This window comes from Panthera pardus, unplaced genomic scaffold (genome assembly GCF_024362965.1).
Source record: "Panthera pardus isolate Hobbes unplaced genomic scaffold, ASM2436296v1 HiC_scaffold_13, whole genome shotgun sequence".
NCBI classification, from domain to species: Eukaryota; Metazoa; Chordata; class Mammalia; order Carnivora; family Felidae; genus Panthera; species Panthera pardus.
Window position 1 is genome coordinate 201,632,219 of NW_026526688.1, and position 22,928 is coordinate 201,655,146.

The 22,928-nt window shown below is 64.1% G+C and overlaps 1 protein-coding gene across 4 annotated transcripts in view; it reads right to left on the reverse strand.

Annotated features, from left to right (window-relative positions):
- Positions 1-297: 297 nt before the first annotated feature.
- Positions 298-22,928, reverse strand: part of ACOX3 (acyl-CoA oxidase 3, pristanoyl) — a 42,236-nt gene continuing 19,605 nt past the window's right edge. The window contains exons 9-18 of one of the 4 annotated variants that reach the window (XM_019453806.2): positions 22,232-22,414; positions 20,448-20,570; positions 18,859-18,979; positions 16,497-16,619; positions 16,198-16,311; positions 11,152-11,267; positions 6,714-6,888; positions 5,560-5,627; positions 3,308-3,394; positions 298-745 (exon numbers count right to left, since the gene is read on the reverse strand). In XM_019453806.2, the coding sequence (XP_019309351.2) occupies positions 626-745; positions 3,308-3,394; positions 5,560-5,627; positions 6,714-6,888; positions 11,152-11,267; positions 16,198-16,311; positions 16,497-16,619; positions 18,859-18,979; positions 20,448-20,570; positions 22,232-22,414 (1,230 nt within the window). In that variant the 3' untranslated portion in view covers positions 298-625. Of the gene's footprint in view, positions 746-3,307; positions 3,452-5,559; positions 5,628-6,713; positions 6,889-11,151; positions 11,268-16,197; positions 16,312-16,496; positions 16,620-18,858; positions 18,980-20,447; positions 20,571-22,231; positions 22,415-22,928 lie in introns of all 4 variants that reach the window. The other 3 variants (XM_019453805.2, XM_019453808.2, XM_019453807.2) reach the window with 3 other exon arrangements.

Sequence of the window (22,928 nt, forward strand, 5' to 3'; positions counted from 1 at the left end):
GACCGGGTGGGTGTCTGGCAACCTCTGACCTGGCCCCCGCCGGAAGGAGCTCGCACTCACGCGCGGCGTGGGGAGCTCCGAGCCGCTGGCTGACTGTGCAACAGACCCACCCGAGCAGCAGACCGCTAGACAGCAACGTGCACGCAGCCGGCGGGTCAGGACTGGAAACTGACCAGACCGATGTCACGCGTCTTTTTTCTTTGGAAACACTTCCCTGATGGAAACTTCTATGTTTGCATAAGGAAGTCGTGAAATAGATTTTCTTCTCCTTAAACATCTAACACTACGTCATCCGGGTATGATTAAAATACAATTTAATTACCTGATAAAGTCACATTAGTTAACAAAAAGCATCACGCTGGCATCATTAAGCGTTCAGCGAAGCAGAGCTTTGTAGAAAAATCAGAAAGCAAAAGATCATCCGACCAGAGAACCTCTAATAACGAGCGGCTGGCGGCCTCGTCCAGCCCACGCCCCGGGGCTGAGCCCTCCCGGTGAGGTCGGGAGACGGGACGGGCACGGGACCAGCAGACGAGCGTTCAGAAGGCGGCAGCCATTTCCAGTATCTTCCGGAACCAGCATTTGAGGTCAATGTCCTCATCAGCTGGATGAGCTCGCTCAGCGCCTACAGCCTCGACTTCAGACTTTCCACGTGGGTCTTACTGGCAGGAAACTCTGCCCACCACGATGCCCGCTCCAGCACTTTGCTCTCCTGAAGGACGGCGGTCCAGAGGTTTTTATAGAGCTGCGAACAAGGAGCACACGCGTGAACAATACACAAGGTTCCTGAGAACAGCCGAGGGGGCAGACGCAAACCCCCTCGTTAGCTTTTGCTGAAAACACAGGACGTTCTGTCACCTTTTAGAAAACTTTAAGGGGATCTAATGCACGGAAATCTTTTTCTCTAACCGAAAGCAAAGGGTAGAACGCGTTTACGAGGACGGCTCCTCGCGCCTCCTGCCCGGACTCTGCAAGCGTGCGCTAGCCTTCGGCCCTGACGTGCCCTGTCCCCACGCGGCTGCCGGCGGGGCGGGCGCCCGGCACGCGCTGTCCCCCTCTGTCCGGCTTGCCGCCTCCTCCGGGACCTCCGCACTCAACTGCCTCCCGCTGGGCAGCCCCGCGGGACAAGGAGAGCGGCCGCCGTCCCGGACGAAAGGCCGTGAGCGTCGCGGGAGCTGGTGGCTGGTCCTCCGCCCGCCCCAAACCCGGCCCCCAGGCTGACCTCCAGCCCGCGGAGACAAGGAAGGGGCCTACGCTGTGCCTGGCTGGGATCGACAGATTTTACTTTGGAGAAGCGCCTGCAATTTGCCTCCGACACTGTGCTCTGCTCCCTCCCAGACGCACACACTCGGGCTCGCCTGGTGCACGGGCTCCATGGCCGCTTGGAGCTTCGGGCTTCGCTTAACGATCGTCTCTAATAACCTCTGGCGGCTGTGTTCGTTCACTCAAGACGAACGTCTCACGTGGCGGCACCTGGCTACGGTGTGTGCCACAGAAACCACCCCGACAGGTGAGCCTCGGGCCGGCTCTGGTTCCCACCGTGGGGTCCCCACACCGCGGGACGTGCCCCCGGGCACCGGTCGCTCTCCTGCCCGTCAGCCTGGCTGCCTCTGCAGGGCAGCCGCAGGGGCACGGGCTCGAGTGGGCCAGCCGCACTGGCGCCTTCTGCGAGCGCCAACGCCCCCCTGTGCTCAGGGCCCCGGGGGCGGCCACGTCCCCGCGCTCCGTGACGCCACCGCCCCTGCCGTGTCTCCTCCTCACGTGCCCCCCACGGGCCCGGGCCAGCCCTCTCCCGTGGCCTTGTCGGCACGTCCTCCTCCGTGCGCCTGAGGGGTCCCTGGCCACACCGGGGACCCATTTCGGCCTCCTGCCTCCTCTCCAGAGGACGGTAGATCTGTCCCCAAACCCTGGCTCCGTTGCCCCTGGCGGGGCAGCTGTGGGCAGGCCACGTGGCTTCTCCGGAGGGTGGGTTTCTCCCCGGCACGATGGGCGTGCGACATGCACCGTGTGGGAGGGGGCCAGACGCCCAACCCTGCAGCGCGAGGACGGCAGGCCTCCGCGGGGCCACTGTCCCCCTGCCAGCCTGAGTCAACGGGGGACTTCTGTCCTGCCCACCCCGGGGCCCAGTGCACCATCCCAACCCCACGTGTGGCCTGGGCCGTGCCCCCTTCCCGGATGTGATCTTGCAAAGTACCGACTCCAGCGTTCCCCTGAGCACGCGTGCAGGGGTCCTGTCCCCTTTTGTCCGATTTCCATCGAAACAGAGCCTGGGTCAGCGGCACGTGTCCCCACAGAAAACACACGGTCTTGGGGGTCGGGGGTCAGGCGGGAGTCAGTCCTGTTCCACTGCTCACAGTCGCGAGACCTCAGGTAAGTGACTTTAACACACTGAAACGCCCCCGCGGTAACACAGGGGCAAACACGGGGCCGCCTGTTGGTAGCGCGGTGCTGGGCATCAGCCAGCACACAGGGTTATGAGCTGGCTCAGTAACGAGCACAAGGATCACACGGCAGGACAAGGTGGGGGCACACGCCTGGGGAGGGGTCACACGCCTGTGGGGGGGCACTTTGGTTGGAGCCAGAGAAGACCTGAGAGGGGGCATTCTGCTTGGACCCAATGAATGGAAATGCGCCAGGAACAGCAGGTACAAAGGCCCTGGGGTGGGAAAGCTCACACACCACAACAGAGAGGGATGGTGAGGCTGGAGTCCAGAGGGCCGGAGGAGCACGGCATAAAATGACCTCGGAGAACCAGGCAGAGGTCAGGCCGCCAGGCTGGGGGTGTGGGAAGGGCCGTGTGCCTGCAGTTTCCGGTATGAGGGCTCAACAGAAGAGCAGCCCGACGGGATCACTTTAAGAAATCATCCTGCAGCATGGCGCGACAGGACAGATCGGGGAGCCGAGGGGGGGCTGCCGGGAAGTGAAGGAACGAGGGGTGAGCGCCCGGTGGCCAGAAGGGGTCAGGAGCCAGCACGGGAACAGGCCCCCGGGGGTTGTGAGCGCGAGGGCTGCACGAGGGCCTGTGCTGACCTGGCGCCCCGGGCCGACGAAGGTGGTGCCGCCGCCCCCATCTCAGAGGAAGGCGGGCTGGGGGGGGGCAGGATGGCTAAGTCACCCCAGGCATCTCCCGGCCGCTCCCTCCACCGCCGCCCGAGCGTGACAAGTCCCCAGAAGGCGCCAGGGCGCTCCGGGCCCACGTCGGCATCTCGGGCTCTGCCACAGCCCCCACCAGCCCCCGGAGCGGCCCCCGCTCGCGCTCGGACACACGGCCGTTCCCGCCGGGCCGCAGGGGGACAGCTGCGCTCACCTCGCCGTCGGCTCTGCCAATCGGTGAGTCCAGGATAAAGTCGGGAGGGGCGATCACGTCCACCAGGGCAACGGCGTCGTCTTTCAGCTGTTGGGAAACAAAGTCCGTATGCCTGGCAACCCCTGCAAATCTCCATGGCGACCCCTAAGAAACAGAGCCCGGGCCGCCTGTTGCCACGACCCGCTAGCAACGCTGACCGCAGCAGGCGCGCGCGCGGCTCGGCCAGTAACGCATTATCTCTTCGTTGGCCTGGACTACAGATCCCCCGGGGGCGCGTCTGAATATTTTCACCACGTTGCTAATCACTCAGGACTTCCAGCGTGTTAACTGCTTTTCAGTAAGGTAGGGGCCCCTCGTAAAAGCGTCCTGCAGGCTCGCTAACTGGCAGCCGTCCTCCGAGATTTGTGTCTGAATCCTGACCCATCTGGGCAGCTGCCACCGCAGCAGAGGAAAGTATGTCCGGAAAAAATGTGACGGGGAAGGCGTTTACGGGGGCCCGGGAAGGCTGTCCCACGAAGGCGGCCGGTGCACAGTGCTTTTATGGCTCTCCCCTCGTGCGAGTCGCCTTTCACTGGGACACGTGGAACTTATGTGAGGAGCCTCCCAAGGACTTTCTTGAAACGCAGAAGCGTTTTTTTCCGAAAGTAACCGTGAAGTGTCCCGGCTGCACTGACCGGAGCCCTGGAGGGGGGCAGCCTCAGCGATGGAGGCAAGCAGGCGGCCAGCGCGGGACAACGGAGTCCGCGAAGCACAGGAAAGGAGAACACCCGCGGGGGCTCAGGGGCTGCTCTTTAGCGCCCCCGCCCGTCCGCCCCGCGGCTGCGTGCCCTCTGCCCCTCGGGCCTCGCATGAACAAGCCTGGAGCCGTCAGCGGAGCGAGGCCCCTCGTCCAGACAAGGAAACGGTCCGGCTCGGGGGCCGTGCGTGGGGTCTCCGTCTCACCGCGCACCTCGGCCGAGGCCGCACACCCGCCCACGAGGCCCACGAGGCCCACGTGACCCACCGGCCCGGGCTGGCGCCCCTCCGCCTGCCCGACCCGGGCCTCCCCGAGCGAGAATGGGGACCTGGCCCTGCCAGGCGGTGGACGGAGACGAGGCGTCGGCCGCACACCGTGCACGTGACCACCTGCCTGCGGGGCTCACGGTCACCGGGCGGGGGTCTCGGGGGGCTCAGCTGTTTGAGAGCAGAGGAACACCCGCCGCACTCTTTGTGAACGGCAGCTGGCCCCCGCGGAGCCCACACAGGAAATCCCTGTGGTCGCTGGTTTTGCTCGAGGAACAGTAAACGTGGCCACACGCCGGGGCGGTGCAGCCACAGACGCTGATCCAGAAACCAGGAGGCAGAGGGAGCACACTCACGAGGGGTCCGGGGAGAGGGGGCACCTGGGACTACATCAGCTCCGAGCACGGAGAGGGGACAAATGAGGTGGCCCGTCACCGGCCATTGAGACGTCTGATAAAATGCCGGCGGGGCCTTGACTTAACTGCCCAACGTCAGGAAGACAGAGGACGCAGCTACCTGCGGGGGCCCGACAGGGCAGCACCAGCACGTGTGGCCCTTTAACTGCAAATCGGTTCAAAGTAAGGACAGACACCCTCAGCCACGCTGGGCACACTTTCACCTGCCAGCCGCCCACAGGGCTGTGGTGGTCACAGCACGGCCCCAGGACACATCCACCCCCGTAGGCGTTCCCACTGGATATGGTGCCACCCGAACATAAAGCGGGGGCTGGACCCACCTGACCTTTCTGGACGACAAAGGTCAAAGAGTACAATACACAAAAAAATAACGAGGCACCTGGGCGGCTCGGTTAGGCGTCCGACTCCCGATTACGGTTCAGGTCATGATCTCATGGTTCGCGGGATCGAGCCCCAGGTCGGGCTCCGCGGTGCGCTGACAGCACGGAACCTGCTTGGGATCCTCTCTCTCCCTCTCCCTGCCCCTTCCCCACTCGCTCCTGTGCACTAAGTACCTAAATAAATAACTAAATAAGCCACGAAATGAATTTAAGCTGGCCACCGAGTACCTTGGAAGGCTCGAAAAAAGAATTACCCAGGTAGCTGTAAAACAGTGTATTACAGAGTCCGGATTCTAAGACGCTCCCTAAAAATCACGCTTTGCCTAACATTTCTGACACGAGCCTATTTTCCCGTTCTGGCCCAAAGTCGCACGCACGCTCCTGTGTGTGTGTCACCAGGCAGCTAAGGTTACCTGCAACGCAGGTGAATCACAGGAGGGTGATCGCGACTCACCTGTGCGCACAGGTTCAGGATGGTGTTCTCGATCATTTTACCCGCCTGCTCATCAGAAAAGTAGCCACCTGTAAGCAGAGGGCGGGTCACACTGGGCACTGGTGCCCTGCGGCCACGCGGGCCCCTCCGGGCGCCCCGCCCCGCCCCCGCTGCAGGAGGGCTCCCTGCCCCCCAGGCCCGGCTGCAGCCCTTTTCCAGGAACACGCTGGCCGGGGCCAGGGCTCCCACGTCCCTGTCCCATCACTGCGCATGCGCCTGGAGGCCGCGGCCACCACCGTGGCCGGCTTGCGGCGGCGCCTAGTGGGCCCAAGCATGCAGCCTGTGCATTTGAGAGCAATTTGCCGCAGAATCTTTCCTTTGCCTTTTGCGATGGAAACTGCCCGTCACTGGGAGTTGTGTCGTAAAGCACGCGGTCTCCTGCCCTGCACCTGCCGCACCCTCTGTTTGAACCGCCCTCCCCTCTGCTAGCCTCGCATGAGCTCTCGTGGCCTCCGGGGGCAACACCAGCCCCGAGGGGGAACCTGGCTCTTGGCAAGGGGAGTAGGGCACACAGGCTGACTCCTCACCAGGCCGGATGCACGCACAGGACACTTACAGACACACAGGCAGGCTGTCTGCAGCATGAACGTGTCCGGAGGGAGATTGGGGAAAAAGGTCTAAAGTCTCTCCTTGGAAGGACAATAATGAAAACAGGTTGGGAAGCTCAGGCTTGCCCCATGTTCACCAATCTCCCGGGAATCAGCCCACACACCACCTCCTCCAGGCTGCCCTCCTGGGTCCACAGGCTGGGCGTTCCTGAGGGTGCCTCCCAGCAGCCTGGGCTTGTGTCTGTGTAGGACCTATGGGACTCGAGGGGTGGGTAACCAACTCCCTGTCTGGCTAATGTGGGCCTTCTGGAATATTCTCTGAACTGGAAGTGGACTTCAAAGGGACCCTGAGTGAAAGCGAAACTACGTCGGCAACATCGTCCTGATGCCGCTTTTCTTACCACGGGGCTGGAGCTCCTCATCTGCCCACAGGCTCACGCAGCCTGTGAGGACCGCTCAGGACGAGGAGGCCAAGGCTCCGGGCAGAACAGGCTGCACTCCGGGGCGGGGCGGGCCGGGGCGGGCCGGGGCGGGGAGGCGGGCTCAGGGGCGGCCGCAGGGCCTCACCTCGGTAGAGCAGGGCCGTGTGCTGGTTCAGGGACCACAGGGCGTAGAGGGCACTGAGCCGCTGGAGCGTGGCCCGCAGCGGGGGCGGCACGCCGGGCTGGTGCACGTACTCGTGGAACCTCCGCACCACCGTGAGCTCCAGGAACGCCAGGGCCAGGGAACGGCAGCGGTACACCTGAAGACAGAGCACGGCCCGGGGCCACCGACCCCCGTGAGCGGGCGGCCGGGGCTCCCGGCACGGCGGTTTCTGGTGGAAGAGACCCTCGGGAACGCAGACGGAGGTCTGAGCTCCGGCGCACGTCCGGACGCGGGGACGACGACAGCAGGTGAGGCGGTGCACGGAGGGGTTACGGCGTGAGAAGCGCCCCCGCGGGAGAGCTGCGGACGGGCCCGCCCGCCAGAATGCCCAGCTCGAAGCTGGCGTTTACGCTCTCCGAGGCCTCGGGAAAGCCGGCGCCAGCGGCCCCGTCTGGAGCACACGGCCACGACTGCGCCCCCACGAGGCACGGGGGCACGCCGCGGGTCCCCTTCCGCGCCCGGAGCCACGGAGAAGTCGCCGGGTGACCCGGGCCAGCCCCTCGGGGTGACGCTGTGCCCCCTCTCCTGGGCTGCTGAGGAAGCCGCTTCTCCATCCCACTCGCACATCTGTCCCCAAGTTCGGGGACGGCTGACGGGCGGCCAAGGCGTGGGGCCGCCCCCGGCCGGGTCTCATCTGCGGGCGCGGTGCTGACGCTGGCTGGGTCTGTGAAAGCAGGAGGTCACTGCAGACCTCTGGGCCCGGTGTCTCCTTTTTCACCCGGCATCCGAAGTACCTGCTGGTCATTGTTAGCTTTGCTCGTCGGCTTTTCTTTCTCCACTCGATCATCCGACCGGATTTTTTTAAGTCAGAAAAACTGCACTGGCATCACCTGACCTGTTATAACGAGCAGGTGGCGCCTCCGCACGGCAGCCTCAGGGGCCGCGTCTACGCGGGGACGGCTCCGCTGGCTGGGCGTCGGCCACCCCGCGCGTCACCTGAGAATCTGCGCAATGACGGCTGTGGAGCCCACGATGTGAGGGCCGCACGTGCTAGGTCCAGACGGCCGGGGAGGCAGGACGCCTGTGTGAGGGAGGCGCGGCCCAGCGGGAGAGGCCTGTGGCCTCTGAGACTCGGTGGGCCAGAGGGCAGGTCTGCTTCCGTGGGCTGCGGCCCCAGACCCCCCGAGGACCGCTGCACTCAACGTCAGGGGCTCTCTGCTCGCTTAAGTCTGCCCCCAGGGACGTCTGCCACCTCAGACACATCTCCGGTTCTCAAAACTCAGGGGTGGTGTTGACATCTTCGTGGGTAGAGGTGGGGGCGCCGTTGAGCACCACACAGAGCACAGGACAGGCCCCCGTCCCACCGAGAACTGTCTGCCCACGTGTCCACACTGTGGGGGGCCCCTTGCCCCTGGACGGGTCCGGATGGAGCCCCTGCTCCCCCAACCTCCACTAGCCGGGGACACGCGGTGGGGCCACAGCTCTGCTGTTCAGCTCCCAAGCGGTCTCCTGACCCTCCAGCGCCGTGCTGTTTAACCGTCCCCTTTGGGAGTCTGACGAGGCACACCTCGGACCCGATGTGGCCGAGGGTCACCGGTCACTACGCAGCAATGGACCTGGGACCCCGTTTGCAGAGAGCGAGCACTCAGAGGCAGGGCCGGTCACACGTGCAGAGTCAGGAGGGGTGGCCCCTGCCCCCAGCCCCGTCCCCTCCCCACAGTGTCCCCCGTGCCGGGCTCCCCTCTCCCACGAGCCCCCACCCCCACGACGTTTAAACCAATCGGGGTCCAGGTATTCATTTCTGCTGTGCTCTGATCACTGAGGACATCTGCACATTAACAAGCGACAGATACTTCCGGCAAAAAACTAACTCCTAACTGTCCCGGTGTGGACGTCGGCACAGCTGAGCCGGGGCACTTCTCTTGGCCTCGATTTCCTTACGCATCAGAGAGGCCGGCACGAGACGAGAATACGCGAGGAGCCCGTGTGTGGCCGGGGGAGGAAAGGTCATCTGCGTTTGCGAGGCAGACGGCTCTGGACGGGGGGCTCCGGGAGGGGGTCTCTGCCGCCCACCTGGTCACGTTTTCTCACTTTGAGCCCGGGAGGGGATTACTCGGCCCAAAGAGGCAATAAACGCAACTATTCGAGAGCCTACTGTGTGCGGGCAGGTGGCGGGTTAGCAGAACGGCAGCGGTCTCTGGCGGCCTCCCCCGCCGAGTCCCGGCCAGCTCGTGCTGGGACGACACGAGAGCAGCCAGTGTCTGCCCCCAAGGACAGAGCAGGTTCACTCCCTCCGTGACCTGCCGGTCACTGTCCTTCGACCCGTGTGGCCCTGGTTCAGGTTAAGCAACTGTCGTGCCTGCCGCCTCGGGCCAGCGGCTGGTTCCCCGCCCGGGAGCCCTTTCCCTGACGGGGACGCTGTCTGTGGGTCATGCTGTACGTGCTTCCCCAGTCTGTGGTCTGTCTCCTGATTTCTGTTTATAGAAATAGTGAAAGTTTACGTAGTCTGATCTGACAGTTTTTTTTCTACAGCTTCTGGGTTTCCTGTCTTAAGAAGGCTGGTCCCACGCCGAGGCTGCATCAGCGTTCTCTGACACGTTCTTCTCACGCCGTCCTGCTGGTCCAGTCATGATACGGGAAGAGACGGCGTCTTCTCTGGGACACATGAACGTCCAGCCCCGGCCGTGAGAGCCCTCGGCTGTCGGAAACGACCCAGTGCTCGCTCTTAAAATGCTCCGTGATCCAGACCAGGTGCGGAAAATGCAGACTGCTCTTGGGTCATTACCTCCCTTCCAGGCCTCACGGCTGCTCCCCGTGCTACACCCCAGCTTCTGAGTGCCGGTCAGCTCAGCAGCTCTCCCCAGGCACCCCACCTCTGCCGGACCCAGAACCCAGGCTGGGCCAGCTGTGGCCTCTCCGTCCTTTTCAGCCATGCCGCTCACTGAAATGCTGCTACGAGGTCCTTCGATGAAGGTCTAAGGGTGAATTATTTCTAAAACGGCTGCGCCCCTGCTCGGGGCCCGCCGTCAGGGTGTCGGGCACAGGCCGGCCGGCACAGGGGCGGAGGGACAGCACGGAGACCCACGGCCACCCCCGGGCAGCTCTCTGGCATCCGGACGGAGGTGCCTTTTGTCCCCTCCTCCCCTCCAGAAATGGAGGACCTGTTCCACGTCAACAGTGACGGCCTCACACGCAGAGAACGGAGGGACATGGGACAAGCTACCGTGCTGCCGTCGCTGTCCAAAAGGCTAAGCCTGCCGTGGCCCCAGCCATTCCACAAGGATCATTTCCCTGCCCCCCCCCCCCCCCCCCCCCAGTTTTGGTCGTTGTGACACGAGCTACAGTTTGCTAACTGCAGCCACCTGCTGAATTCGCTTCCTTGAGGCCCTGGGGCCGACCTGGGTCTACTCTTCCAGGCCTTTCCAGTCAAGACGCCATCCTGTCCCCTGAGCTCCACACCTGGGCAGTTGTGCGCGGCAGGTCCCGGGAGACACCACCCGCTTTGCTTCTGGCCCCGTCCACCCGAGCACGGAAGCCGCCGTCCCAGTGTAACGGGAGGGGGCGGGGGCATCTGCAGATGCGCGGACGAGGACGCCGAGTTCTCGACGCAGGGCCTCACGGAGTGAGACCAAGGAGAGGGGACGCCATCAGTTCTAGAGACTTCTTGTTTCCTTCATCCATGGCCTCCCCAACAATACCCTGGGTCATGACGGGCCAGCTCCTGACGCCAGGGGGCGTTTCAGAGCAGGCTGCCTCCATACCGTGGATTCTGGAACCCAGGAGCTGGCCCTGACCAAACACGAGAACCAAAGCCACCCTGGGACCCGAGGCTCCTTGAGAAGGGCAGTAATGACCTGAGAGCAACCAAGTGCAGGGCCGGGGGGACCTCATGTGAGTCACCAAGCTGTCGCTGGTCGGCTGGGAGGGACCAGGGCTGGTGCCTGGCCCCAGAGCCCAGCGTCCCAGCTCCAATAGTGACAGCTCTGGACACTGAGCACTTTGTTTTTTTTTAAATTTTTTTTTGAATGTTTATATTTGAGAGAGACAGACAGAGCATGAGTGGGGAAGGAGCAGAGAGAGAGGGGGACACAGAATCCGAAGCAGGCTTCAGGCTCCGAGCTGCAGCACAGAGCCCGACGCGGGGCTCGAACCCACAAACCACAACATCGTGACCTGAGCTGAAGTGGGACGCTCAACCGACTGAGCCACCCAGGTGCCCCGAGGACACTGAGCACTTTAAACATGACACCCACAATCCAGCAAGGTCCCTGCAGCAAACTAGGGTGCAGACAGGTCGTGCACCTGAGGGCACACGGGCAGGAGGGCCTGGCCGGCCACCAGCAGGACATTCAGCTTACGGGGACAGGGCAGCACAGAAATTCAAAGCAAATTCAAAAAGCAGTTTCAAGAACACGCATACCTGACTGTTGTTTCTTGCTTCAAAATCACTGCTTCCTGATCTCTTCTCTTGGTTTACCTTTTGCACACTCTCTCGGAGCAGGTAACAGACCAGCCACTCGTATGCCGCCAGCGGGACTTCAAGACAAGGACACAGAAGGGAAAGTAACGATAGAGCACCCACGTGTGCAGAGCACTTACACGGGCAGGAGGGGCGGAGGCTGCACGGTGCACAGTGATCTTCGTGGCGAGAGTGCGAGGCGGGCCCGGTTCACGGACACGGAGGCACCGGGAGGGCACGGCCCCAGGCCGGGACAGGCACCGGGAGGGCACGTTCTGGCTCCGGCTGAGGCCATGGGGCCACGAAGCCACTTTGGGATGGCGGCAAGTTCTGGGTGACGAGACGGGGCGCGTCGCCTCAGTGTCACTACGGCCCTGCACGGACGAGAGGACGGCTTCGCGGCAGATGGCGGGCGAGTGGCGGGAGGAAGGGGTGTCTGTTCAGTGGCCAGCACGGCCCTTGGTCTCCCTGGGACTAGCGGGCAGCTGAGCGGGGGCTTCTCGCTGGCCCTCCCGGGGCCTCAGCCCACGCGCCTTCCTCCCAAGGAGCTCTAGGCAAGAAAGGAGGTGGCACCACAGTGTAGACAGACAGGCACGTGCTGGGAGGAGCCGGAAGAGGGAAGGCCGCAGGGAGCCCTTGTGCTCAGCGGTCGCCCTCGGCGCGGGGCCCCCAGAAGGGACCACGGGGACCTGGCCACACTGGGTCCGGCCCCAAAGCCTGGGCGGAGGGTCCCGGGGATTCCTCCTGAGTCACACAGCCCACTTCCGGGGAAGACAGGCGGCACTCGCCGGGGCCCTGCCGCGGACACTCGACTGTCTCAGCACAACTGAGAGGTCCGTGAAAGAACAAATAAACTCACTCACGGGGCCGAGACAAAGCTCACACGCCGAGCGCACACGGCGACCCCGGTTCCTCTGGGGCCTCCTCGAGCCCGTGCCAGAGTCCGGCCACGTGTGGTGGCTCTGCGGGGGCCCCCAAAAGACACGCTCACGTCCTGACGCGAAGCCTGCAAGTGTCTTTCTTGGGAAAAGGCAGCCGTAAGCAGCTAAGGATTCTAGAGACTCCCCTGGAGAGTGCGGGCCCTAAATCCAACAAGCGTCCTATGGGGTCAGAGGGGAGATACACATATGGGGGGGCCACAGGGCATGGAGGAGACGCGGAGTGATGCGACCATGAGCCCAGGAGTGCCGGGGGCCCTGGAGGCTGGGAGAGGCAGGAAGGACCTCCCACCCCCAGCCTCTGCAGCGAGCACAGCCCTGCCCCACCTCCTGGTCCCGGGGCATCTGGACATACCCGCCGGGCACTTGGCTCCACCAGTGACACCAGAACCCCCGTGTCATCACCCCTCCCCTCCCCTCCCCTCCCCTCCCCCCGGGGGCTTTGTTCTCACCCAGCCCTCCGTCCAGCAAGCCCCTCTAGGCCGGCCAGCCACCTTCCAACCACCTCTCTGCCTCCCCCGACACTGCCTCTGCTAGACCCCTGTTTCCTGGCCGATCCCCCCTTCCAGGGTGGGGCCCCAACCTCGGTGGGCCCAGAAAGCAAGGCTCGGCTGACTGGCACCAGCCCCCGGGCTGGCGTGGCAGGGTCTGGGTGTGGCCTGCTCTCCGTCCGTGCCCCCACACCCGGTGCTCCCACACGACCTCCTCTAAACCCGCAAGACCCCCCGCGGAGCCGGCCGCCGGGGAGACAGCTGAGTTCTCCCTGCTCCGTCCCTCCCGAGGGAGGGCTTGGAGCGGTGGCCCCCAGTGAGAGCGCACCGTGGGCCAGGCCCCACCCAGAGCAGCGTGGGGACGACTGTGTACTGCAGGGGAAACTGAGGCTCGGAGAGGCCAAGTGCCCAGCCGTAGGTCTCGTGGACTCCAGAGCCTGAGCCCCGTGACTGCGGCCCAGAACCCGCTGAACGGGTGGTAGGAGGCGAGCCTCTGCCTGGTGCGCACACGGCTGTGAGAAGCGCAGGTTGGACTGCAGATCAGCCAAGGAAAGGAAAGAACCGGGCCTCGTGTCAGGTGGCAGCACAGGTCCTCAAAGGCGCCGGGACATTTGCGAAACCCGTCCTCGGCACACACGCTGGCCTGCGGGTCAGAGGAAGCGGGGAGATGCGGAAGGCAGAGCCGTGACCCCCCGCCCGCCGCTGAAGGAAACCCTCTGCACCTTCCCGGCAGGCGGCTCTCTGCACTGAAGGGTCTCGTGTCCCGGTCCCACAGAGCTCGAGGGTCAGGAAGACTTCACGTACTCTTTAGCAAGGACGCGGCCGACGCGAGCCAGGGCCCACGTGTGGGATGTGATGGCCACACGCCCCAGGGACAAGGGGCCGGCCACGCGCCGCACGCTGCCTCCTCCGTGCGCGGAGAGGAGCGTCGGCATTCGGGGTCGGGCACTGTCGCCAAAGGAACTTCAGCTGCATTGTTTCCTCCCGAAAACGCAGTCACAGGGAAAACACGACTCTGTCCGGGCACGTGTCCCGCCGCGGGTTCGCAGGTGCTGCCTCGGCCTTCGGTGTCCGCGAGGGGCAGCGGGGGGCACCCGTGCGGAGTCCTGGGGACGTCACGCGGCTGGCAGACCGCTGGTGTTCCGTCTGGTTTCACGACGGGTGACGGTTTCTGGGGAAAAATTCTGGTGGCGTTGACGTCGCGAGAGGCATTAGGTTATTTTCCGGCGCGTTCTGTAGCAACGCTGGGCTGGGGAGCTCTGCCACCATCTGAAACCGATCTTCAAGCGTGCCCCACCGTGTGTACAAGGGCAGACGGAGACCTGTAGGTCAGCTACCGTCCGGAAAGCCGTGACAGAACGTGGCGACCGATGAGAAATCAAGCGGTTAGGGCAGAAGCTTCCTGGATGACGATGGAGGAGAGCCAGCTGGGAAGCCAGCCCGCCTGGGTCCTACTCTTGCCCCGGCTGCTGACGTGGGCTGGGCCGGCCGGGACCACCCGGCCCAGCCTCCTCTAGGGAGACGTGAGCAGTGCGTGCCCCGCGGGGCCAAGCGGACAGTGTGCGGCCGGTTCCAGCACCCGCGGCTGCTGCGATGTCTCGGGCTCTCGGTCCCTGGCGGGTGGGCGGGCGGGCGGCAGGTCCTGTACCCAGAGGACCCAGCGGCCCCCGGACCCCAGGGGACGCGGACTCTGGGGTCTCCTGACGCAGCTGCCCTCCTCCCACGCCGCAGGCGCTCTGCTGACAGCGGTCGGGGGAACAAAGGGCATCTCGCGGTGAGTGTGGGGAGGCCAGAGCCACGCGTGGCTGCGTTTACCGCAGTGGCCGACGGGTCCCGAACACAAGCATGGTAGGAGCACGGGGCCCAGCGTCCCCACGAGAGCCTGTCCCTGCCCACCCGGGGACGCCTGTGCTTGTGGAAGAAGCTGCCTTTCCCCCTGCGGCCGCTGGGTTGAGAGTTGGCTACGTGTCCGGCTCTTGATTCTGGCTCAGGTCATGGCCTTACGGTTCCTGGGTTTGAGCCCCGAGCCAGGCTCTGTGCGCTGACAGTGCAGAGCCGGCTTCGGATTCTCTCTCTCCCTCTCTCTCTGCCCCTCCCCGCTTGCTCTCCATCTCAAAAATAAATAAACGTTTAAAAAAAGAGAAGAGCCTGGAGAGGCGGATGCTGCTATCGCCCCGGGCGTGGCCAGCGGGCCGAGGCGGGCAGGGCCGGAGCAGACCCAGGCGGCCGGGCGCCCTCTCGCTCTCCTGGCGGGTGGGCTGCACTTCCAGGTCCCGGGAGGCTCAGCGGAAGAGCGGCTCCTTTCCAGCCGCAAGGACGCGCGCTCCGAGGTCCGCCTCGCCGCCAGCCCACAGAGGCAGTCCGCGAGGGCGCGGAAACCGGCGTTTCGGGGAGGAATGAAGCAGGTGCGTTCGGTGCTCACGGGTCGGACGACGGTGAGACCAGTGACGTTTCTGCGGTGGCTTCGAGCGCCGCGTGTCTGACGCGGGACTTGACAAAAAGCTGAGCGGGGCCCCGCGGGAGGCGCAGGCCCGGGCACGAGTTCCAGCCCTGTTCCTGTGGGAGTCTCCTCCGGGGGCTTGTGGGGGCTGGTGCCGGGCCTCGGAGCGCAACAGGCCGGGCCTGACCCGGGCTCGGCGCGGATACCACGGACGCGCCGCTGGACCTTCCTGGGCCTGGGCGCCAGGGGAGCGTGGGGACGTGGAGGGGACCGGACGGAGCGGGGGACGCGACCAGAGCCTCTCCACCTCACACCGCCCCCCGACCAGCACCGCCACCGCCCTGTCCGGGACACCCATCTTCTCTCGTGTTGCTCTGTTCCCACGGCGGACAGAGCGGCCTTCGCTCCAGAGGGACGTTTCAGAGTGAACCGTCACAGCGCGCACACAGACCCGTCAGTCAGCCGCTCTCTTCTCCAGAGTCCCGTGTTTCCCCCAGCCCTGGATCAACGCGCACGCTCCGCTGGGCACATCCCCGCCCCCGCCCCGTGGCCACCCCGTCCGTGTCACTGAGATCTCAGACGGGCTGTCCTGGGCAGCCAAGCCCAGTGTGTGGACCCCTGCCATGCAGAGCCCCTGCGCCTTTGCACAGGCCCGTCCCTATTGGACCGTAATGCCGCGTGAGAGCAGGAACCCGGTCGCGGCTGGCTCTGCCCCCCCGCCAGGCTGTCACGGCCACACAAGACGAGCACGGGGACCAATGGTCACGGCCGCTGAGCCTGTGCAGAGGCCGAAGGGGGGGAGCACACTGCAGAGCGGGGGCCGCGGAGGTGATGCAAGTGTGGCCGGCATGTGCAAAGGCCCTGAGCAAAAGGGCCCCAGCTTCCTGTGAAAACGGCTCAGTCACAGGGGCGGCCGGTGGGCAGGAGCCCAGCTGCCCAGCGAGGCAGGAACCCAGAGCCTCTCCGTCTTCACCCTCAGAGGGGGAGGCAGCACCCGACTCAGGAGTCAGGCCGGGGAGGTGCTGGGTGATCGTAGGAACCGACCAGCCGCCTGCAGGCCCTACCAAAGCCCCCCACTGCGGTACAGTGTGCCCCCCGGGATCACGAGGGGAGGGACATGGGGAGAGAGCGTGCTCACCTGACGATTCCAAGCAGCCGGCGACGCTGGGGCACGAGAACCTCTGGTCGAGGATGTCGGGATAGGCTTCCAGAAAGTCCACGGTCCCCAGAGGGCTCTCAAGGCGAGCGCCACCTACAAGCACACCCAGGACCCGGAGTGACGGACGCCGCCCCGCCTCGCTGACACCCCCCCCCCCACCGGAAGGTGGTGAGTCACTGCCTGAGGACACACGTCCTTCCTGCAGACAGACACGGGTGGACGAGCTGGCCCGGCGGGGCCCGGACGGCCCAGCTGCACCAGCGGGAGCGGGGCCTTACCTTGGAGGCGGAGCTCCAGCAGGCCGAGCAAGTAGCCGCTGGTCTGCTGCAGGAGGACGTTGTTGTCCCCTTCGTACGTGCAGTTGGGGTCGTTCTCGTTCCTGAGGTCGCCCAGGCGGTTCACTGCAACGGAGCCACGCGCTTCATCACTTCCTGTGCTCGCAGGACAGTACTGCCACCATCCCCCGGCCCGACCGAGACACCGCGCTCCGAGGCCGCCGAGGCCCCGCTCCTCCCCAGCCGGGTCTCCACCTCCCAGCCTGGCCGCTCTGCCTTTAAGGGGACACATGGAGCCACGCGGCCAGGCCCCCGATGCCCACAGCGCGGCGCTCGAGAAATGCCCGGCGTCGCCCGCGTCTCCCTCTCCCGTGCTGACCGCGGGCCTCGCGAGGGTCGCTGACAGACACGGGCCCCTCAGGGGAGCTGCCCACCCCGTGGCATTTTTTTACACAAGAAACATCAGGTATCAGAAGACGACGCTCAGCTTTTTTTTGTTGTCTCTCCCGCCGATCACGGGACTTCGTTCCTCTGCCTGTTTTACAAGGTACGCTTTCCAGACCCTCCCGTCTGGGTCTCCATCCTCCGACGGAGAATGTTCTCCACAGGCCAGGCTGGGCCGGGAGGAGCCAGAGGGAAAAGCGGGGGCCTCCCAAGCTCACACGCTGCTGGGAACGGGGCCAGAGAGCCCGCACGAGGTTCTGTAGCCGCCACCGGGCTTGTGGTCACCTGTGCCACCCTGATCGTTTTCCCCCGACTCGGTGCCCCAGGCCGTAGAGAAACCTCCCTACAGAAACAGTCGGGCGAGGCCACGGAGAAATAACTTGCAATTGCTATTAAACCTGGACAGGGCCCGTGACATCCGCCCCGCTGAGTCGGGTCTCGCCCACTGCGGCCTGGCGTTTATACACAGGACACGGACACAGGAGTTTCTTGTCGTCTGCACTGCTGCACGTTCAAGTTCATTATCCCACTTACGGCCCAAAACGGCCAACTGTTTACAGGGACTCCAGGAGTCTTAACGACAGAAACTACAGAACGCTGCACAGAGGACAGCATGGGTGAGTGACACAGCACAGCCACGGTCGCCTGTTCGTCAGCAGGGAAGGGGGAGGCGGAGGCAGCCGAGGGACGGCCGAGGACCGCCCGCGTGACAAGGAACGGGACAGATCCTCGCCAGGAGCACGTGATCATCCACAGCCCGTCACTGACATGCTCGAGCTCGGCAAGAGCCTGCAACGCTTCTGAAGGTATCCGCTGATACAAGGCTGTCGCGTTCCGCTGTTTGGGAGGCGCACGGCCTTCTGGGAGTAACTGGATGTTACCCATCAATTATTGCACAACAGGGGACGCCTGGGTGGCTCAGTCGGTTAAGCGTCCGACTTCAGCTCAGGTCACGATCTCGCGGTGAGTTCGAGCCCCGCATGGGGCTCTGTGCTGACAGCTCGGAGCCTGGAGCCCGCTTCGGATTCTGTGTCTCCCTCTCTCTCTGCCCCTCCCCTGCACACGCTCTGTCTCTCTCTCTCTCTCTCAAAAAAATGAACATTAATTTTTTTTTTTTTAATTATTTCAGAGTGGCACACGGGAAGCTCACGAATGATTACGGCATCTGCGAGAGTACCGAAAGTTCCAACGGTGACGCGGCCCCTGGCCACGTGCCACAGGCCCGACGCGGTGCCAACCACTTTACGTGTATTAACTCACATAAGCACCGCACGTGCCCGTGTCGCGGTACGCTCCTGTCGACCCTGGTTCGTAGGTAGGGAAACTGAGGCGCAGCGAGGCTAGCTGGCGGGCCCGTGGCCGCGCGGCTCGTGACTGGCAGGGCAGGAGCTGGTCAGAGGCTGTCGCCTGCCTGCTCTCTTTACCACACACCAGCTGCCCAAACGACAGCCAATGCCAAGAAAAACTCTCTTTTCCTACGTTTGAGAATTTTTCACCAGAACAAAGTCCGCTGTTGGTTTACTGCCAGGTCAGTCGCCGAAAAGTCACGACTCAACAAACGGATCACGTGCTTTCTGCTCTGGTCGGCGGCGGGCCCTTCGCACCGTCTCTCCTCAGACGTGGGAACATGAGGCCTCGGAGAGCGCAGGGTCGTGTCTAGGCCAGGGGGTCGGCAAACTTGCTTTGGAAAAGGCCAGACGCTGAGCCTGATCTCAGGCTCGACGCAGACGACGCGACTCCGTTCGTCGTGCGAATGCGGCAACAGGAAACCCATGGACGGACGGGTGTGGCCACGTGCCGATGAAACTTGATTCGCAAAAACCGGCGGTGGCTGACTTTGGGCGCCTGGCTGCAGTCTGCGGACCCCTTGAGTCAAAAGGAGGGCTACGGACAGGAAACCGTCACGCCTCTCAAGACCTACCCGCCAGATAGCCGTGTCCTCCGCACGCCTCCCGGCATTCCTGAATTCCCCGCTGCGCGGTCCACGAAGCCAGGGGCTTGCTGCCCGACACCAAGGCGTGGATCTCACGTCCGAGCTCTGCCTTGGGAGAGGAAATCGACAAGAAGAGATGAAAAGAGGCTGACCTCTTTTCATCAAGAGATGACCGGAGGTCAGAGGTCAGTTCGCCCCTAGCGTCGAAGGCTCACGTCCCCTCTAGTCTTATCTAAGACACGCGACAGCTGCGGGACAAAGGAAAAGACAAAAAACCACCTTAACCTGAAAAGGGGAGTGGCTACACTGTGGTACAGACGGTTCCATGGCAACGAGCAGATGGACCGGGGCTCTGTGCAGCAAATAGACGCCGGGGGCATAAGGGTGATCACAGACGCAAAGCACAGAAGCAAGGAGTCCATCACGGCTCACTTCCCGTGAAGCTCGTGAACCTGAAGCGGAGCACTTGCGGAGGAAGGAAGAACCGAAGGCGGGGCGGGGAGGGTGCGCCCCTCTGAGGAGAGGGGCGGGCGGGCCCGGGGCCCAGGAGACAGCGTGGGTGACAGGGAGCCACAGTCGTCTCCGTAAGGGTGTCCCGGCCGGCGTCTCGGGGCGGGTCTCACCCTTTGCTTCTACCTGACGTTTCACAGAAACAAGAGAGATGAACACACAGCCCCGCTAAATGAGATGGTCCGTTTTGCCAATGTTTTCAACTTGAAAACGTCAGGGCCACTCCCAGGCCCTGCCGTGCGCCGGTTAAACCGCTGGGTTTCGGAAAGAATAAAGCGCGATCACCCTAACGTTACGAAGGGGATGAGTCCAGTGTCAGCTGCGGAAGCTTCAGTGACTCATCCCCGTGCTCCCAGGGCCTGTGCTTTGCCGCGCAGTGCACCCTGCTGGCCGCCTCCCGACTCCCGGACGTTTACGCTGAATATTCCAAAACGTGCTAATTTGGTACAGGCTTTTTAGGGTGTTGGACTTCACACCGATCGGCAGGATTTCTGACCCGTTTTCAAACCTGTTTTCTCGTGATTCACATTTCACTCGTGCCCGGGAGGCAACGTGAGGGACTATGGAAAGTCCGTCGTAAACTACGCAGGAATCAGCCAAGGATGACTTTACACAGTGCCTGAGCTCAGCGGACGCTCAAATCTGGCATAAATCCTTGACTGTCCGTTCAAATCCAGTCAGCTGGATTCAGCCTTTGCAGGATTGTTTACGAAAGGATCGGAGCCGTGAAATCTACTGAGGGGCCGGTAATGTGGATTGTGCAAACTCATCATGTTTTCAAAAGCAGAAGGCCAGCTGAGCTCACGGACTGGAATTAGGAGTCACGTCAGCCCGTCCTTGAGGAGCAGGAATACGGACGCACACCCGAACGGTCCACACCGCAGCGAGGGTTCTGGGGGTCCTGAGCGGGGGGGCGGGGCACGGCTAAGGACACGCCTCACGTTCGCCCCACGAGGCCGCCACGGACGGACAGATGTCGTTCGGGAAGATGGGTTGATGTGTGCCGTTCAACCTCGGCGACAGCTAACGAGGTTCAACACCGCGGAGAAAAGAGAATCGCCTCTCACCTGCCTGGTGCTGCGGTCCGTTCCCATGAGGCCTTGCTGAAACTCCGCCAAGTTCAGGAAGAGCCATTTGGAAAAGTGGTCTAAGGCATACACAGCCGCCAGGTAGGGAAGTAAGCGCCATCGCTAAAATCGACGAGACGCTCACGTTAACACAGCACGGTCCTCCCACAGAGCCCGCCCCCGCCCGCAGACAACACCCTCCTCCTCCTGAACCCACCCCCTTGGCGGAGAGCCCCCCCCTGCCCCCGGGGCAGAGACACACCCCTCCCTTCGTAGGGAACCAACTCCTCCTCAGAAAACGCACCCCCACCTCGTAGGGAACCCAGCACCCCCCTCAGGGACCCCCCACCCCCCCCCCGGCCGCTCGCAGGGAACCCAACTCAGCCTCACTCAAAGGTGTTCTTTGTGTACCAGGTTCAGGGGTCTCACCAACGGGACCGCTGGGAGGGTGACTATCGGCCCCCCTGCCACGCCGGGCTGCACAGGTGATCGCTTGGGCTTTGAATGCCCACCAGGGACCAAGTGATGACCCCTCAGCCACCTGGGAAAGTGAGGCCCACAGGGGGCCAGGAGTCCGCCCGGGCAGGGAGGGGGTCTCTGCACGCCCAGTGCCGCACGGCTGGAAGGGCGTGGAGGAAAAAGCGGGAAAGGACCCGGCAAACGGGCACCACCCCCGCCTACCGCTTACGGAACAGAGGGCCACACATCCTGCCAACCGCTCTCCGTGGACTCGGGCGTTTAATCCTCATAGCCACCCCACGAGGAGGCGTCATCATCGGTTCTGGTCCGTGAGGAACCCAGACCCCGGGGAGGCGGCACAAGGTGGCCCTGCCCAAGGGCACGCGGCCAGCAGGGTGGAGCCCGAGCGTAGTGGCCCGAGTGGGCTCCCGGACCGTGATTCACCCTTGATGACCAGCAGTCGGGCGCGCTGACCTCGCAAAGGCCACGGGGCTCGCGGGGGAAGGAACGGCGTGCGCCACAGACATTCTGCTTCTCCTCGTTTGCTTATTACTAAAACAGGCACGCGGCCATGGTGAGAAGCGGGAGAAGAAACAGAGATTCTCTTACGGTTCCCTCAGGCTCTCCCTCAAACACCCCTGCGTTTCCACAGTGCTCGGCCCGAGACGGGGCCGGGCTTCACTGCCGGACTCGGACAGGAGCCCCCTGTCTGACCCTCGATGCCCCCACCTGTGAACTGGGACTGCGCCCCACCCGGTGAAGGCCAAGTGCGCCAGGAAGGCGTGTGAGAAGCGTGGAGGCCGGGCGGGAGAAGGGCGGATACCGCACAAGCACCGCGTGCTCCCGGGATAAAACCGCGCCCCCTTTGGCATCCAGGCCACCTCGTCCCCCAAGGACGGGCCGGACGAGCATCCCTCCCGCTACTCTAAATGCTGTCACCACAAACGGCCCGAGAGCCCGGCTGCCACGGCGGATTGTTCCCGCGGGGTCGCTTCTTCGGGACGTGGTGAGGGAGCCAGAGAGTGGGGCCCGGGACGAGCCGCCACCGCCGGACCCCGCGGAGGCTTTGCGCGCAACCGCGCGGGAGCCTCACCAGCACACGCTTCTTCCAAGGGCCTCATTCGGGCTACCGCACACACGCCTTTTCCCGAAAACCCAGGTTCGAGAAGCCTCCCGCCCAGCGGCCAGGCTCCTTCCCGTCAGTTGCCCTGACCGTTGCCTGACGGGGTCTGATGGCCCCCCAGCAGCCAGAGCGCAGCGGCTCAGAGACCCGCAGGTGCCCCCACGACAGGAGGGACAGGCCGGGACGCCCGCCACAGCCGTACCTGCGTCTGATACTCGAGCACCGGTACCTCCTCCTCGTCTGTCGGCCCGAACTGACGCCGCGTGGCTGAGAAACGAAGGGCTATGGAAACGGCCAGCTTTAAGTTCACCACGGACATGGCCACGATGATGGCCCGACCCATGGAGAGGTTGTTCAGGGATGCCCCGAAGCGCTGCTTGGCGTCCTACAGAGAAAGCACACGTGGTGAGCGCGAGCGGGACTCCCGGCGGCCTCGGGGACAGCAGCACGCAGACGGCCGCGCCCGATGGTTCCCTGGGCGCCCCCCGCCGTGCACCCCCAGGCCAGGACCGCCGGGCGGGCCGGGCTGCGGAGGCGCAGGTGTCATAAGGCCCCCAGCAGGGACCCTCCGGCTGCAGGAGGAGGGATGAGTGCCCCACAGGGCGCCACCCCCAGCCGCCCGGAGCCCCCCAAGGCTTAGCCACGCCCGGCACGAAGCAGGGACCCAGCGCCGAGGCGTCGCCACTTGGTGCCAGCGTCCCGTTCCCGTGACCTCTGGTGCCCCAGAATCCTCCCTCCCTGCGGAAGACGACCTTCCTGATGGCGTCCTTTCACGTGTTCTTTCACGACGCGAACGGCCTCACGGCATCGTGTCAATCCGCCGCAGACCTCAGGGCCCCGAGCACCGTGTCCCACAGTGGCGGTGCCGTGGGCACATCCCGCTGCCAGTCTTAACTCCT